Raw genomic sequence first — 15,665 nt, forward strand, 5'->3', positions numbered from 1 at the left:
TTAGCTAGGGGCTAGGCTATGTACACTTAAAATTACCTCTATCCCCTATACATGAGCAAAAGACGACCTGTTAAGAGAAAATGTTGTGTTTTTCAGAGGCACCTCTCTGGAACTATGTATTCATCCATCCAACCCTTAAAATCATCTGCCATGCCTGTTCTCCCCTGGGCCTCCCAAAAAACTGCCGGCCATGGCAAGACTATTCCACACTCACTTGAAGTGCCTGATCTGTGGCAGCCTTTCTGGTGTGACTGTCTCCGTGACATGTGGGGTCATCAAGGCACCCAAGATCACCAATCTTATCAATGCTCTACTCAAATTTCCATCCATATCTCAGAACCTCTGATCAACAGTAGCCAGGAATGATTTACCGCTGGTACTTAATGCTCTGCTATACGTTTGCCTCAGTGGCTTGATTAGACTACGCCACATAAAATATAAAAGCTTGTGTATAAACTTTTTCAAGGTCATCCTGTATGTACTGAGCTCTGACACTACCATCAGCCTTGCTTTGTACTCTTTAAAAACAGAGGTAAACAAGCTTAGCATTAGGACTTCTTAGGAACTCTATCAGAATTTGTAGTAAACAGGCCATAGTCCTTTCCGTAAGTCTAGTGCTCAAGGTATGTAGAGGGGAATTTTGAGGATCTAACAGCAATATTTCAGGGCAGTCTCACAAAAGATCATTTTAACTATGGAATACAGACCTGCTCTTTGAATTGAGTCGGTAAGAATTCTATCAGGCGTGTCGTATTTGGTATGATAAATGTAGCCATTCTCAATAAACGCCAGATCTATTCCTGTTAAGAAAAAAAAAACTTGAAATGTATACAGTAAAGTAACAGTTGAATGCAATCATTAGATATGACACAGATATATAAACGAGTTGTTTTGGCCTTTGGAAGTGAAATGTTAACAGATACAAAGTAAGGGAGAGAAATAATTAATGCGTAATGCTCAAACGTCATACCTGCTATTCAGAAAATGTCATCACTATTTTTGCAAGAAATCTGATAACCAACCTACAAAGCTACTGCTTATATTTAATGATTTCACTTCTAGCTGTTTTTCATTCAGCAGTGTTTCACGTCAATCAACAATCACCACATTTCCAAGGTCACAGCAAGTTCATCTGAAACTAAAAGTAATACTGACTTTGCAGGTTAAACTGCAAATAAAAAGGGAGCATAATGAAAAATAAACTATAGAAGTAATGGCGTTACTGAAATTGAATGCTGTAGTGTATTAAGCTTAACAACCACACAGAGGCTAAAGATGACTCAGGATAGGAACCAGCTCCAAGGAACCGCACAGGTCCCCAGGAATGGGGAGACCTCGAGGTCACCATCTACACTAATGACTGAAAGGGAAAACAAAAAATATGGAGGGGAATAGGATTGGGTAAGAGATGAACCTGAAGAGACACATTTTAGTACAATGTATAGGCATAACATACACTGAAATGTTATATGCACCAGCAGCTGAAGTTAAAGTGCATGTTTGAAGGAAACGCATGCACTATTTTCTTGTTAAGCTTGTAATGTGAAATTCCAGAGACTACACCGTTACAACACACAAATGTTAGCTCGGAAGCCTGGTAACAACGCTAACAACCAGAACTATGCGGTTACGGTTCGTGGCACTTGTGTGCTTTTGCACTAACTTTTCTTTCGCAAGAAATGCACCCTCGTGCCAAATGCAATATAAAATATAGAGCTAAATGCCGGTTTTGCATATTTTAGAGTCATTTTGCATCATCATTTTTGTGAAGTTTAACGGAATTGCGCAAAAGCAAATTACACAAATGTCGCACACCCCTAAAATCTTATTCTGGGGGTGAATAGTAGGTGGAACAAGGCATAGATAGCCATGAAAGTTTAAAACTCACAAGCCTGTAAGCTTGTGCACATTCACAACTCTATCCAACAACTCCAACACTTTCCACGCTGGTGAAGGTCTGTGTTTAACTCCGGCAAAGGTTGAAAAGAAAATTGAAAAGAAAAAAATGGGCATTTGCACACCGGGCGCCATTTCACCAGTATGTAGATGTATGATAGACAATCACGCACTAAGCGATGGGAGCCCGATAACACATCACAAAATACTTCCAGTAGTACACATGGAAATCTGTCCGTGGCGCAGCTTTCTAGGCAACTCCTGGCAATGGTTGTGAATTCCAAAAAGTAGGATATTTGCGCCCATTGGTAGGAGTACTTCCAGGGGTGCAGATATACTACTTTGTTGTAAATTGGGAGCAACTATAAGGTGAGACTATTGCTCTACAAGCCCGACGCACTGAGCTGATGCTGTTCACTAGAACAATGCTTTATCTCAAGCTAAAAAAAAAAAACTAAAAAAAAAATGAAAACAGTCATTTTGATCAAGGAATAAGTGTGGTATTAACTTTGCCTTGACTGAAGGACACATACAACAACTGATCCTATTAAAGGGACAGTCCTCATCACAGTTGCACACATCAGTGCTACAGCTGCAGATAAACCACAATCCACTGCAGCTTCCGAAAGGAGAACCTGTATGAATGGCACGATCAGTAGACTCAACACAAGAGCAACTGTGGAAATGCTCTATCCACAGGGAGGAAATGCTGTTAGGTAGAGTTGTCAATGTCAATGAATTTATTTATAGACTGCAGATTATACATATAGGTACCTGAAATGCCAGTAAAAGTGACACTACCAAAAGGACAAAGTGCAATTGTTAAAGAGAGAAAAGTACAGGAAGCGGTGAAAACTGTCATTAGAAAAGAGGTGGAACTATAACATTAAAGCCCATGAGTCCTAACTCACTTCAGTCTCCAGGTATTTATCATATGGAAGGACAACATTATTCCTAAGTGCCATCTGATTTTTTTTTTTTTTTTTTTTTAAGACCAACAATCAAAGACTGCAGTATGCATCACCACCCCTGCACAGAAACACCCACCAAAAAAGTGACAGTTTTAAGCATGGTTGTTAAGAATGATCGTTACTTGCGGGCCTTATGAAGTCTGGTTTACATCGCCTGGGGCTAGAGGCAGATGACAGGCTGGATAGCAGATCCGGTGTCCGCCAGGCTAGAAAGCACCCAGGGTAACGGGCAGGGCCAGACCTACAGTATTCTAATGTGGGTGTGACGCACAATGCTGTTTTAAAACCATAAACCACACCGTCAATTCATGAGAGCTTTGAACAAACTCAAATTCAAATATTTTAGTTACATTACTTCTGAAGTCATTCGAAAGCTATAAAGACCGTTCCCTCAAGCATTTTAAAATAAAAGAGCTGTGCTATGGACCTGAACACAAAGAAAACATGTAAACAAAAGAGAAAACGAATCACTGACTGAAGGAAGAGACGTAGGAAAAGAGATTTCTGTTTAGAACCTAGAGGGATTGAAGGCTTCTTATGCTACCACGTTTTATTTATTATTCAAACCCCACTTTAGAAACCACTTGAAAGGACCGCTCTCCAGGCTGTTTTACATGTATAAAATCAAAGCACCGTGGGTGAAAGTCAATGCGTGCCTTATCGCTCCTCGCAGCACAATGTGCACATAAATATTTGAAATTACAATTGTTTGCTAGTGCGCGGGTGAGCTGCTTAAAATAAGCTTCTGACCTACCTGGAATGTTGCCGAAGTCCCTGTAGATTCGGAAATCTGTATCAGAGGGGATAATTCCACTCTGGAAAACTTCCTGCGCTGCCACGGACGCGAACGGGTGCACAGCGGCAGAGGCGTATGCTCGGACCAGCCACGGGTTCTCGGGCCCTGTCAGGACACAGAATATTCACCAAAGAGACAGTAAGAAGAAAAATCTTACACTAGCTATATAGCTTTGGATTATGCACTAGGAGCCAAGCAAGCCATGAACAAACAATATAGACACTGAGAATTAGTAGGCAAGTAGGAGCGAACTGGCTTAATTCAGCTTTTCTAACCAGATCACATTTCTAGCAGTATAAAAGCCATGCTGAATGTACACCATAGTCTTAATAAACCTGAAGGTGAAGGATACTTTACTCCCGACTTAAATACTGAACTTCCTCAGAGAGTAATAACAAGCATTGGCAATGCCAATAGGGCTGGCTGTAGAGTAATGTTGTTGTATGGTAATGTGAAGCAGTACAAGTAGATAGCATGGGAAAGGATAATATTTGTGTGTAAGCAAAGAGCCAAAGAATAATATTACTGTAGGCCGAAAGGTCATAAGAAAGTTGCAATGTCAAGCAAGACCTAAAAATCCATGTAGGTTAAGGACTGCCATCCTCCCATCTGTGCTGCGGCCAGAGAAGGAAACACCACAAATTATCTGGTTATGTAAGACATTAATAGTTTTACAATACTACGTGTATTCCCCAAAAAGTTAAAACTCAGCCAGCTGGGTAAATAAACAAAATGATCACAGTTGTACAGAAGGGCAAGCACTTTTTTGTGGACGCACACAATTTCTGCCCAATTAAACCTGTGCTCTTGACTCCCAACATGTGGGCAGAGCTAAATCCACTTTCCTGTGTTGCTTACATAAATGTCTGGCGAGCCGGACCACAACATTCAAGGTTTTGGGCCGTCTGCAAAGAGTGAAGTCCTTTTGTAGAAACACTCGGGAAAAGCTCCGCAGCTTCCACTGCAAGAGCTAAATAAAGGGGACAATAGGCTTTTAACAAACGTGGATTTTGAATGATATAAAACGGTAATTTACTTGTGATAAACCTTCTCAAACATAGGAACGCTATATAAGGTTCTTTCTATGTGCAGCTACCGTGTCACTTTGTGGCAGGAACGGAACATGCAACTCACAAAAGGTAAAGCACTGCACGCCCAGTATCACTCACATGAAATTTAATCATATGCAATCACACCCATTTGTTCTGCATGGAAGCAAATCTTTGCGAAATACTATGATGTATGTAAAGATAGCATATCCGTGTTTTGTTTGTCAGGTGACTGATAAACTAGTAGGAGGGTACTGATATTAGGAGAGAGCTTGCAGTTATCAGTGACAAAGTTGCCGCTAAGCTTAGTCTATCAAGCCACGGGAACTCCCACATTCTGAATGTGGGGGGGGATTCCACACAAACAGAAAATGAGGTGAAACAGATGGCATTCTGGGAACCTTAATGCCTAGGCAAAAAAGGTCCTAAAACTCTTCAGACACGGTTGAGTATCGCTTCAGGAGTTAGCCTTGTAACTATAATGCCTGAAGAATATATGTCAAGTAGCCAATGTAGTTACCATACACACCTACACTAGGCACATGCCTGGGCAATGTCATTGAGGCAACTTTAACTCTGCTTCTATGTGGAGGTTAATCAGGCAAATGTGTGTTTGATGAGGCTTGGCCAACCTCATTGAAAGTTTTCTGAATTAGTCTTGCTCACAATAGGTCTCTGTCTCAAACAGCAATAGGTCACCTGTAAGAGGGGAAGAAAAGCAACCACTTGATGAAATTAACCTCAATTGCCTTGTTGGGGCTGGGAAAGATTTTTCTGGTCGGATCCATTTGGCTGCAAAGGTGCAAGGTAATTTTTATTAAGTGAACAACTGTGCTGGAAATGGTCCTTTCTGCAGAGTTATCCCCAAACTTTTTGCCTTCTCCTCCTCTTTTTCTGACCCTCTTTTTGTTGGCTTTAGGACTCTGGGCACTTTACCACTGCTAAACAGTGCTAAGGTGAATGTACTCTCTCCCCAAAACTTGGTATGATTGGCTTATACTGGTTTGGCTTATTTAATTTACATGTAAGCCCCTTGTATAGTGGTATATCATATACCCTGGGCCTGTAAATTAAATGCTACTAGTGGGCCTTCAGCGCAGATTGCGCCATCAACAGATGTAGCCTTTCAAACCTGTCTCAGGCATGCCACTGCAGTGCCTTCGTGTGCAGTTTACTGCCACTTGACTTGGCATTTAAAGTTACTTGCCAAGCCTGAAAATCCCCTTTTACTACATATAGGTCACCCCTAAAGCAGGCCCTAGGTAGCCCTGTGGGCAGTGTGCCTTGTAGGTAAAACGTAGGGCATGTGCCTTCACTGTGTGGCATGTCCTAGCAGTGGCGAACAGCCTATTTGGTTTCTCACTGCTGTGAGGCCTGCTCCTCTCATAAGCTAGTATTGGGAATTCCCTTAAAGGTACTTAAGTGGTAATTTCCGATCTGTGAGGAGTAGCGTGGGCATGTTTTGTATGGTTGGAATAGTTGTGAGAAATCCTACTTATTGGTGTATGTGAATTTTTTATTACTACTGTGGAAATGACACTTTTAGAAAGTGGGCATTTCACTGTGCTCATGACTCATGTGCTTTGCAGCCTGACTCCAATCCACGTCCAGGGTAGAGTGACAGCTGGGCTTTGTGCACGCTTTCCAGACAGCCATCACACAGTGAGGGTGGAGGTGTGACAGGATTACATCGGCATATTGCATGGTCTTCCTGGGCTAAGAGATGGAGGCGGGGCACACTTACATTTATATAGGCTGTCTCCTGCCCTCACACAAAGGGCTTGTTTACCCCCTACTAATGTCTGGAGCCAAGGCTGGAGTTGAAAAAGGGTGTTGTGCATTTCCAAAGTTCTTCTGAATTTCCCTCTAGATCAAAGACATTTTGAGTATAAGTACAATGGTTGTACCCCATGTTTTGAGACTCTGCGTGGGACTTGTAAACAGATGCTGCTGGCTCTGCATTCTGCACATTGCCAGGGGCTGCTGTGCTGTCAGGCAGGACCACGATTTGGATTGTTTGCTTACTGTGTTGGCCTGTTGCCTACCGACTGCTCTGGCGGTTGGAGGGACTACCACTTGCACTGCCTTACGTGCTGGCCTCCTGCTTGCCTGCCCTGCTTCTGCCCCCCCACCCCCAAGTGCTCTCCAGAGGTGTGGGGCTTACTTTCCCCTCCACCCTGTTTATTAGGACTCCCAACGACCAGGATTGCCTGATACTGCTCCTGAGGTTTCATGGCACAAAAGTTATCCTCTCCCCCTAGGGGGAAGGCTGCCGATAGTGCCTCGATTGCTTGTTCAGCACAAGGAGAGCGCTGTTCCCAAACTGTGGAAAGCGCATGGTGAGCGTTCCTGCTGTCCCTCTGGCTGTGTGCCCCCATTTGGCACTGCACTCCTGAGTGCCACGCTGTCCCCCCCACCCTTCCCCGATCCAGGAGGGCAGGGGAAAAGGGAGGAGTACAGAGGTGACCGCGGCAGTGTTTCATGGAATGCGGGCGAAACGCACACTCCCTAGTGCCCCTGGGGCACATGCATGCATCCACTTCTGAAGTAGAGACGCAGAGTGACACAGTGCTCCTCTCCTCTGAATTCAGTGCCACGTCCCGAGCTGCAGTGTGGGCGCGTGCAGAGGAGCCTGCTCCAGAGCAGAGGAGGATGTGAGGACGGGCCGCTGGCAAATAAGTGGGTGCGCTGCAGAAAGGATGCGTGTAGCTGCCCCATTACCATTTTATGCGTGGGGGACCCAGTAAGGGCGGGGGGACCTACCTTGGAGGCGTTGGATCAGAGGAGGTATTGCAGGGCAGAACCTCAACGGAGGGCCCCCGAGGGAGAAGTGATCCAACCGAACTGGTATAACTTTTATTACCATAACCTTGCTAAAGGGAGGGCAGGTGTGTCTGGAATTAGGGTCACACTAGTACCAATGTGCTTAGGATGTACCGTACTGGTGATCCCGGGATTCTGTTCATTACATGCTGAATTGTATGCCCTCAATGTTCATGGGGATAAATTGTTGATACAGTGCAATGCCAGGTTAGCAAGTGAATATATGAGGTGACTGTACAATGTGCACATAATCCTGACTACTCTGGCCAAGCTACCAAGGAGCTTAGCAGGGGTGTCTTGGGTGTGTAGCTCCCTTACCCAGACTAAAGTGGTGGGCTCTGCCTGGCTTAGGTGCATACCCTAGCCAACCAGAAACCCTATTTCTAACAAACAGAAACCCTGATTCCATCAGATGCCTGAAAAAGATCATTTTCACCAAGCAGTTAAGAAGATTGACGCTGCTTGATATGACTCAGTGACACAACCTCAGCCACAAACGTTTCTACTGTCATCTGGAGGAAGACTACTTCCTGTAGCGATTGTAACACCTAATGTCTTAGAGAAGTGGCCTAAGCTAGAGATGGATAACTCCTCACAATCAAGGCCCTCTGTTAGCAATGGTAGTGAAAATGGCAAATCTCCTTTGCCTACATGGAAAGTTGCCTCTTTTTCTGGGGAGGTGGATGTACCCTCCTTTGGACGAAGAGCAAGATATATCTATTTATGCAGTTTGACATAGCACAAACTCGGCGCAAGGGCATCAGAGCGCATTTCATGGTCAACAGTTACAAAGTCAGATTCCTTTTTTTAAAGTGGTTTGCACAGAATCACAGGATGCTGAGCCACAGCGGAGACTCGAACCTGGTTCCCCATAATCCAAAATGGGAGCTCTGGCCGTAATGCTGTATCCTCTTCCCAGATGCCCAAGAACTACACATAGCAAGGCAAAGTTTGTCCCACCAGGACGAGACCAAGTATTGGGAGTTGTCTAAGATCTTCTAAAGGACTGTTTTGAGCCATAACAAGCTTGTCATTTCTAGATTCTTCCAGGAAAAACTCCACAGTTTGTTAGCTTCCTGAGGGGGTGAAAATACCTTTATAGCTTCCAGGTCTGTAATGGCCCAGATTAACTGAATTATCTTTTAAGGGTGAAGGGTGGCCCGTAGAGTAGCTGTCAGAAAAACAAGACTGAAGAGGGTCAGGAGGCTATGACCAGAAATGGTCTCCGACAGTTTCTTTGCTGAAACACTCACCAGGCAATATTCAGTTGGGCACTGTAGTGGACCTTCTGCAGCTGCCGGAATGCCAGGATCCTTGCAAGGTGTGACAAATTGGGGTACTAGTTGAGGGAGGGGGGGAAACCGTACTAAAGCAAAGACCGCCATTTTTGTCAGGGTGAAGTCACAAGCAAACCCCAAATTAACCTGTGCTCATCCCTCTGGTTGTCTGGGACAGAACATTCAAGTTTAACTTAGAGGCACGGTGTTAAGTATTTATGCAGCACTTCAAACAGTAATAAAGTGGAAACACAAGAAAAATCCAACCCCAATTCAGAAAAATAGATGACGTGTAGGAAAATGCCACTGTTGGCATGGGCACCCCCCACTTTTTGCCTAGTGTTGATGCCAGCTTTGATTGGAAGTGTGCTGGGACCCTGCTAACCAGGCCCCAGCACCAGTGTTCTTTCCCTAAAACTGTACCTTTGGTTCCACAATTGGCACAGCCCTGGCAATCAGTTAAGTCCCTCGTAAAAGGTACCCGTGGTGCAAGGACCCTGTGGCCAGGGAAGGTCCCTTAGTGCTACATCATGTATTAAGCCACTCTCAGGGACCCCCTCATTCAGTGCATGCACACTGCTTTGCAGCTTCTGTGTGCTGGTGAGGAGAAAAGACAAAGTCAACATGGCACTCCCCTCAGGCACTCCATGTCCACAACCCACTGCCTGTGGCATAGGTAAGTCACCCCTCTAGCAGGCCTTACAGCCCAAAGGCATGGTGCACTATACCACAGATGAGGGCTTAGTTGCATGAGCACTATGCCCCTACAGTGTCTAAGTCAATTCTTAGACATTGTTAAGTGCAGGGTAGCCATACTGAGTATATGGTCTGGGAGTTTGTAATTACAAACTCCACAGCACCATAATGGCTACACTGAATACTGGGAAGTTAGGTATCAAACATCTCAACACAATAAGTGTGGGATTTATTGAGAAATGCACACAGAGGTCATCTTAGAGATGTCCCCTGTATGTTAGCCCTACTGTTAGTGTGTGACTGACCGGTCTGTGCCAGCCTGCCACTTCAAGACAAGTTCTGATCACATGGGGTAAGTACCTTTGTGCACTCTGTGGTCAGAAACCAAGCCTGTCCTTGGTGGAGGTGCTTCACACCTCCCCCTGCAGGAACTGTAACACCTGGCGGTGAGCCTCAAAGGCTCAAGCCTGGTGTTACAACGCCCCAAGGCACTCCAGCTAGTAGAGATGCCTGACCCCCAGACGCAGCCCAAATGTTGGCGGCAAATCTGGAGAAATAATGAGAAAAACAAGGAGGAATCCCCCCTCAGCAAGGTCTACCCCTAAAGTGACCAGAGCCAAGGTGATCCCCTCCTTGGAAAATCTTCCATCTTGTTTGGGAGGATTTAGCCCAATATGGATAGGGATGTGCTCCCCTCCCCAAAGGAAGGGAGCACAAGGAAGGTGTAGCCACCCTCAAGGACATTTGCCATTGGCTACTGCCCTGTGACCCTAACACGCCCCTCAAATTGAGTATTTAGGGGCAACCCTGAACCCAGGACTTCAGATTCCTGACGACCTACAAAGTAAAAGGGCTGCTGACCTGAACTGCTTTGGCACCAGCCCGACCAGCCTGTCTCCTACTCCAGAGAACCTGCACCACAGCATCACATCCTGCGGGCCCAGCGACCTCTGCCAATTTAGAGGACTCCCCTGCACCAAAGAAGGAACAAGAACTCCAGTGGACAGCGGACCTGTCCAACCAAGAAAGATGGAAACCATCTTTAAAGGGACTCACACCTCACTCCAGAAGTCCCCAACACTCTGCACCCGATGCTCCCGGCCTGTGTCTAGAGAAACCAACTATCTAGAGAGGACACCCAGGCAACTCCGACGATGTGTCCACCCTGGGCTGACCTCCCTGCACCCCCACAACTATGCCTGCAGAGGGAATACCGAGGACCCCCCTGACTGCCCGGGACGAAGATATCCAACGCCTGGAAGAAGCACTGCACCCACAGCCCCCAGGCCTGTGCGAAACCGCCCACCGGTGCAGCAACGATCAGCAGGCGGCCCTCACCCTTGCCCAGTCGGTGGCTTGCCCGAAAGGGCCCCCTGTGCCCTGCCTTCAGCACCTAAGTGACCCCGGGGCCCCTCCATAGAGTTCTATTGAGAACCCGACACCCTGTTGGCACACTGCACCCGGCTGCCCCGTGCCGCTGAGGGTGTGGTTTTTGCACCTACTTGGGACACCTCCAGTACTCCTCCAAACCCCCTGGGTCTGCCGTCCGAGAACGCGGGTACTTACCTGCCAGAAGACTGGAACCGGAGCACCCCCTTTCTCCATAGGTTCCCACGTTATTTTGGCTTCTGTTTGACCTCTGCACCTGACCGGCCCTGTGTTGCTGGGTGTTTGGGGTTGCCTTGAACCCCTAAAGGTGGACTACCTATACCCAGGAGACTGAACCCATAAGTGTGGTACTTACCTCTGAAACTGTACTATACTTACCTCCCCCAGGAACGGTTAAAAATTGCACTGCGTCCACTTTTAAAATAGCTTTTTGCCATTTTAATGAAAACTGTGTACAATATTGAATCTTTTCAAAGTCTCAATTATTACTTTGCAAAGTATCTTTCATTTAATGCACTTACCTGCTAAATGAATCTTGTGGCTTTAAAAATAAATTAACAAAAGTATATTTTTCTATATAAAAACCTATTGGCCTGGAGTTAAGTCACTTAGTGTGTGTTTTCACTTATTGCTTGTGTGTGTACAACAAATGCTTAACACTACCCTCTGATAAGCCTAACTGCTTGACCACACTACCACAAATAGAGCATCAGTATTATCTATTATTGCCTCTGTCAAGCCTGTTGGGGAAACCCTGGACTCTGTGCTGCTGATATCTCATTTAAATATAGTATATACAGAGACAGCTTCCTACAGCATGTTAATAAATAAATCAAGACCTAAACAACAAAAATCCAGTAGAACCGAAAATATAAAACTTTAAAGATCTAAATGAAAATAGTGCCGAAAAGCACAAAGCGCCAACTGTGGATATCTGGTCATGCCAGACCGGGACAAAGTCAGAAGTTCAGGTTGACCACAAAAGACCTAGTTAGGCTCGCTGAACAAGATTACATAAAATCCTGGTTGCACAGATAGAGATGTGGAGTCCTGCACCGTGGATGTATCACGCAGCCAAGGCCATGTGAGGTCCTACTTGGAGATGCATCATGCAGCGTCAGTTCAGAGGAGCTGTAAGGCTGTGATGCGAGTTCCTGCACTGCCATTTGGGAGGATGTTGATGAAGGGGCTTGCGATGAGAAGTCCTGGGTCGAGGATGCTTCACGCACCAGCTGGTTGCGAAGAAGCTGCAGGACTTGTAATGCAGAGTCCTGCGTTGTTGTCGAGGCTGCAATAGATGAGAGGCTTGCGATGTGAAGGTCTGCATCAGTTATGATGGGGCTGCGAGAACAATGCTAAGACCTTGCGCCGAGCAAGTCCATGCAGCAGACACGATGCATCGTTTCTGCTCAGAGTTGTAGTGGGGATGCATTGGTTCTGCTGAGTCCATAGATGGGCTGGCAGAGCACCTTCAGATTTATTTGCAAGAGTCTAGGACTTGGGTGGTACCACTTTGCAGGGTAAGGCTCACAGAAGTCAGAGCCGAGGTGCTGGGTTCAAGATTATTGGGGGCCTGTTATGTTCCTGAGGCTTCTGTTCAGGAGGCCAGCCAACTAGCCTTTGGAGTCCTTGGTTTAGAGATGCAGTCCTTCTCACCCAGACAAGGGGGCAGCAGATCAGCACAACAGGGTAGCAGTCATTAAGAGCAGCAGTCCAGCAAAGTGGCATTCATAGACAGCAGCACAGCAGTCCTCCTTCCTGACAGAGGTCACAGTTTCAAAAGTGTATTGAAGAGTTGGGTCACTTTGAAGTGGAGGAAGCATCTAGAAGTTTCCACCCCACTGAGGTGTCAGGCACCCCCCTTCCTCACTGTCCTGGCCCCAGCTTATCTGGGGTCACAAAAGACTAGCGACAAACCCTTTGTGAGAGCGCTCACACAGAGCCTTTATGATGTGCAAGCGTGGTAGGTGACAGCTTCTCTTCTACGTTAACTCAGTGGTCTATCCTGCCAACATCTATCTTCCCTTTGTCCCACTGTCTGGGAGCAATACGCAAACACCAGCTTGTAGGCTACACCTAGTCATGTGACCCAGGATCAGGCTGCATGTACCCTATAGTTAGGACAAGAATATGACAACTTTTTAAAAGTGGCATTTTCAGAATTGTGATTAAAAATCTGACTTTGTCATTAAATAGGTATTTTGATTACTATTCTTTAGACACCAAATTTGCCCTGTCTACCTGCTCCCAATTGGAAGTTACAGCTTCTTAAATGCAATAAGGTAACTCCAATGTGGAAGAAGTAGGCCTTGCAGTACTGAAAAACAAATGTAAGAGTTTTTCAATACCAGGACATGTAAAACTTAAAATCACATGTCCTACTTTTTAGATACACTGCACCCTGACCTTTAGGCTGTTCGTGGTCTACCCTAAGGGTGACATTTGTATTTAAAAGGAAATTTGGGCCTGGCAACTGTTTTGCCAGGTCGAAATGGAAGTTTAAAACTACACACACAGGCTGCATTGGCTGGCCTTAGACGTGTTTAAAGGGCATCTTAAGTAGGCAGCACAACCAGTGCTGCAGGCTTATCAGTTGAGTGCAATCAACAAATGGTCCTGTCAGGACAACATCATTTTAACTAAAGAGACATACATCTTTGAAAGATATAAAAACACATCCAAAGAAGACACAACACCAGAACTTGATTTGTATTACATACGTTTATTATGGCAAACGTATATATAGAAGTATATAAAAATCATAATATTGGTTGCTTCATTAGTGAAAAGCTGCAAAAAATGCTTGCGCAGCGTGACAAGTAACAAAGTTGTGACTAAGAACTTAAGAGATAAAATAAAATCATATTGCGTGCAACATCATCTGCACAAAACCTGTCTGGAATATTGTGACAGTCTATACCTGTACTTTCAGGGTAACACAAGATTCTCCTCCTTAATGCCCTTAAGGGATGATAGTTAGTACAGGCCAATGATCAGATTGCCGACATTCTGACCCAGAAAAAACATGGCTAGTTAGCACCTTACAAACTGTTCTTCATCAGGAAATGCGAATGGAGCAACCTGCGTGGGGATGTTATTGCATTAAACACCATATCTGGTATATTTTCATTGTCATATACATGCTGTATCATGCAAGTCTCACCTGGAGTCACTTGTCGATACACCCATAAGAGGACAGATGTTCGCTTATCTGCAGAATGGGAATCTCAGTCAAAAGGTCTGAGTGTGAGGAATGCAGGAAAAGTAACAAATATTGAAAACTATTAACAGAAAAAAGTGAGTTAACTATAAGAAAAAGAAGGCAAACTGCGCTCACCTAACTCATGTTTCATATGAGAGTTCAATAAAATTCAGGCCCTTCAGATTGGAAAAAGAATGGCCTGAGGAAGTAAAACAGGAAAAAATTAAATACTCACCAATTACCTATCACTATACAAAAATGAAACTGAGTTGTAGCAGGCAGTAAGAGCCTGGTTCTTATCGCTGCTTGGCGTGTGGAATCCTTATTCGGTTCGGCTACACTGAAAGCGAGCTGTCCCGAGTTGGGCAGATAATGAAGAAGCTACAGCGGCGTGAGCGTGCAAGTAGGCATAGCAGCTCGTGTGGGCCTCCTACCAAAATAGCAGAGTCGTTAGCAGCAGTCCAAGCTTTCTGCTTGTTCTGTGAATCTAAAAAGGGGACGCACTCCATATGGGTGAAGTGCCTGGTCCAAAACATGAAAAATTACTAGTAACTGGTTTTCTCAGTGTCATCGGGAGCATAATCAATAAGAATGGGGTGAAAAATGTGTATCATCCCCTACCTATGGAGTTACAGAGGAACGTGATGTTTGCAATTTACGTTAATTAGAAAAGTAACACATACCAGGTTATGTGCAGCTAAATATTAGATGCTTATTCAGAATAACAAATTAAATAGCAAATTATTCATCGCTTGAAATAATTACTTATTTTCAACAGCGATTTTCACAAAGAAAACCCTGCATTTCACGTAGCTGGGGAACTAAAAAAACAGAGGGACAGTGGACAACCTCATGGTGGTTTTCATGCTGGAAAACATGCATGATGTATTTAATTTACAGGCCCTGGGCACATGTACTAACACTACCAGGGACTTACAAGTAAACCAAATAGGCCAATTACGAGTAAGCCAATTCTCACATGTTTTAAGGAGTGAGCACAAAAACTTTATCACTAGTTAGCAGTGGTAATGTGTGCAAAATCCTAAAGCCAGCAAAAACAAAGTCAGCAAAACAAGAGAGCTTAAGGCAAAACGTTAGGGGGGAACCGTGCCAAAGATGCCAGGCCCAAAAAAAGGACTCAAAAGGCTTCATTCAAGTTAATTTGTAGGGTTTAAATATGGTAGTGATTACTTTCATAGTGAAAGCACAGGATTGCAACAGTAAACAATCTGTATATCCAAAGAGCACAGACTGTATTTTTGTCTGGGTAGCTAACGGGATCTTGACCACAGCCAATACTCTGAACTCTTTCAGAAGGCATTCATGGGATTGAATCAGGACTGAGGTTTGACCAATTTCTCCTGGATGACATCACAATTTGGCCATGATTTGGAGAACCTCATTAATGTGGAGACTGAAGATGTTGTGCCTCTGGATGGAAAACTGATGTCTTTTTCTAGGGCCATCATCTTCAGTCACATACATCGAAATACTGTGTTAATAGCCTTTGCATCAACACAGATTATATTTTGTCATATCAGCAGTTGCTGTTCTAACGCTTCCTTG

The 15,665-nt window shown here is 44.8% G+C and overlaps 1 protein-coding gene across 1 annotated transcript in view; it reads right to left on the bottom strand.

The window, feature by feature from the left end:
* Positions 1–15,665, bottom strand: part of ERMP1 (endoplasmic reticulum metallopeptidase 1) — a 438,183-nt gene that overhangs the window by 176,244 nt on the left and 246,274 nt on the right. The window contains exons 5-6 of the mRNA XM_069240202.1: positions 3,622–3,768; positions 708–800 (exon numbers count right to left, since the gene is read on the bottom strand). Coding sequence (XP_069096303.1) covers positions 708–800; positions 3,622–3,768 — 240 coding nt within the window. The remainder of the gene's footprint in view (positions 1–707; positions 801–3,621; positions 3,769–15,665) is intronic.

The sequence above is a fragment of the Pleurodeles waltl genome, chromosome 1_2 (genome assembly GCF_031143425.1).
Source record: "Pleurodeles waltl isolate 20211129_DDA chromosome 1_2, aPleWal1.hap1.20221129, whole genome shotgun sequence".
In the NCBI taxonomy this organism is placed as follows: domain Eukaryota; kingdom Metazoa; phylum Chordata; class Amphibia; order Caudata; family Salamandridae; genus Pleurodeles; species Pleurodeles waltl.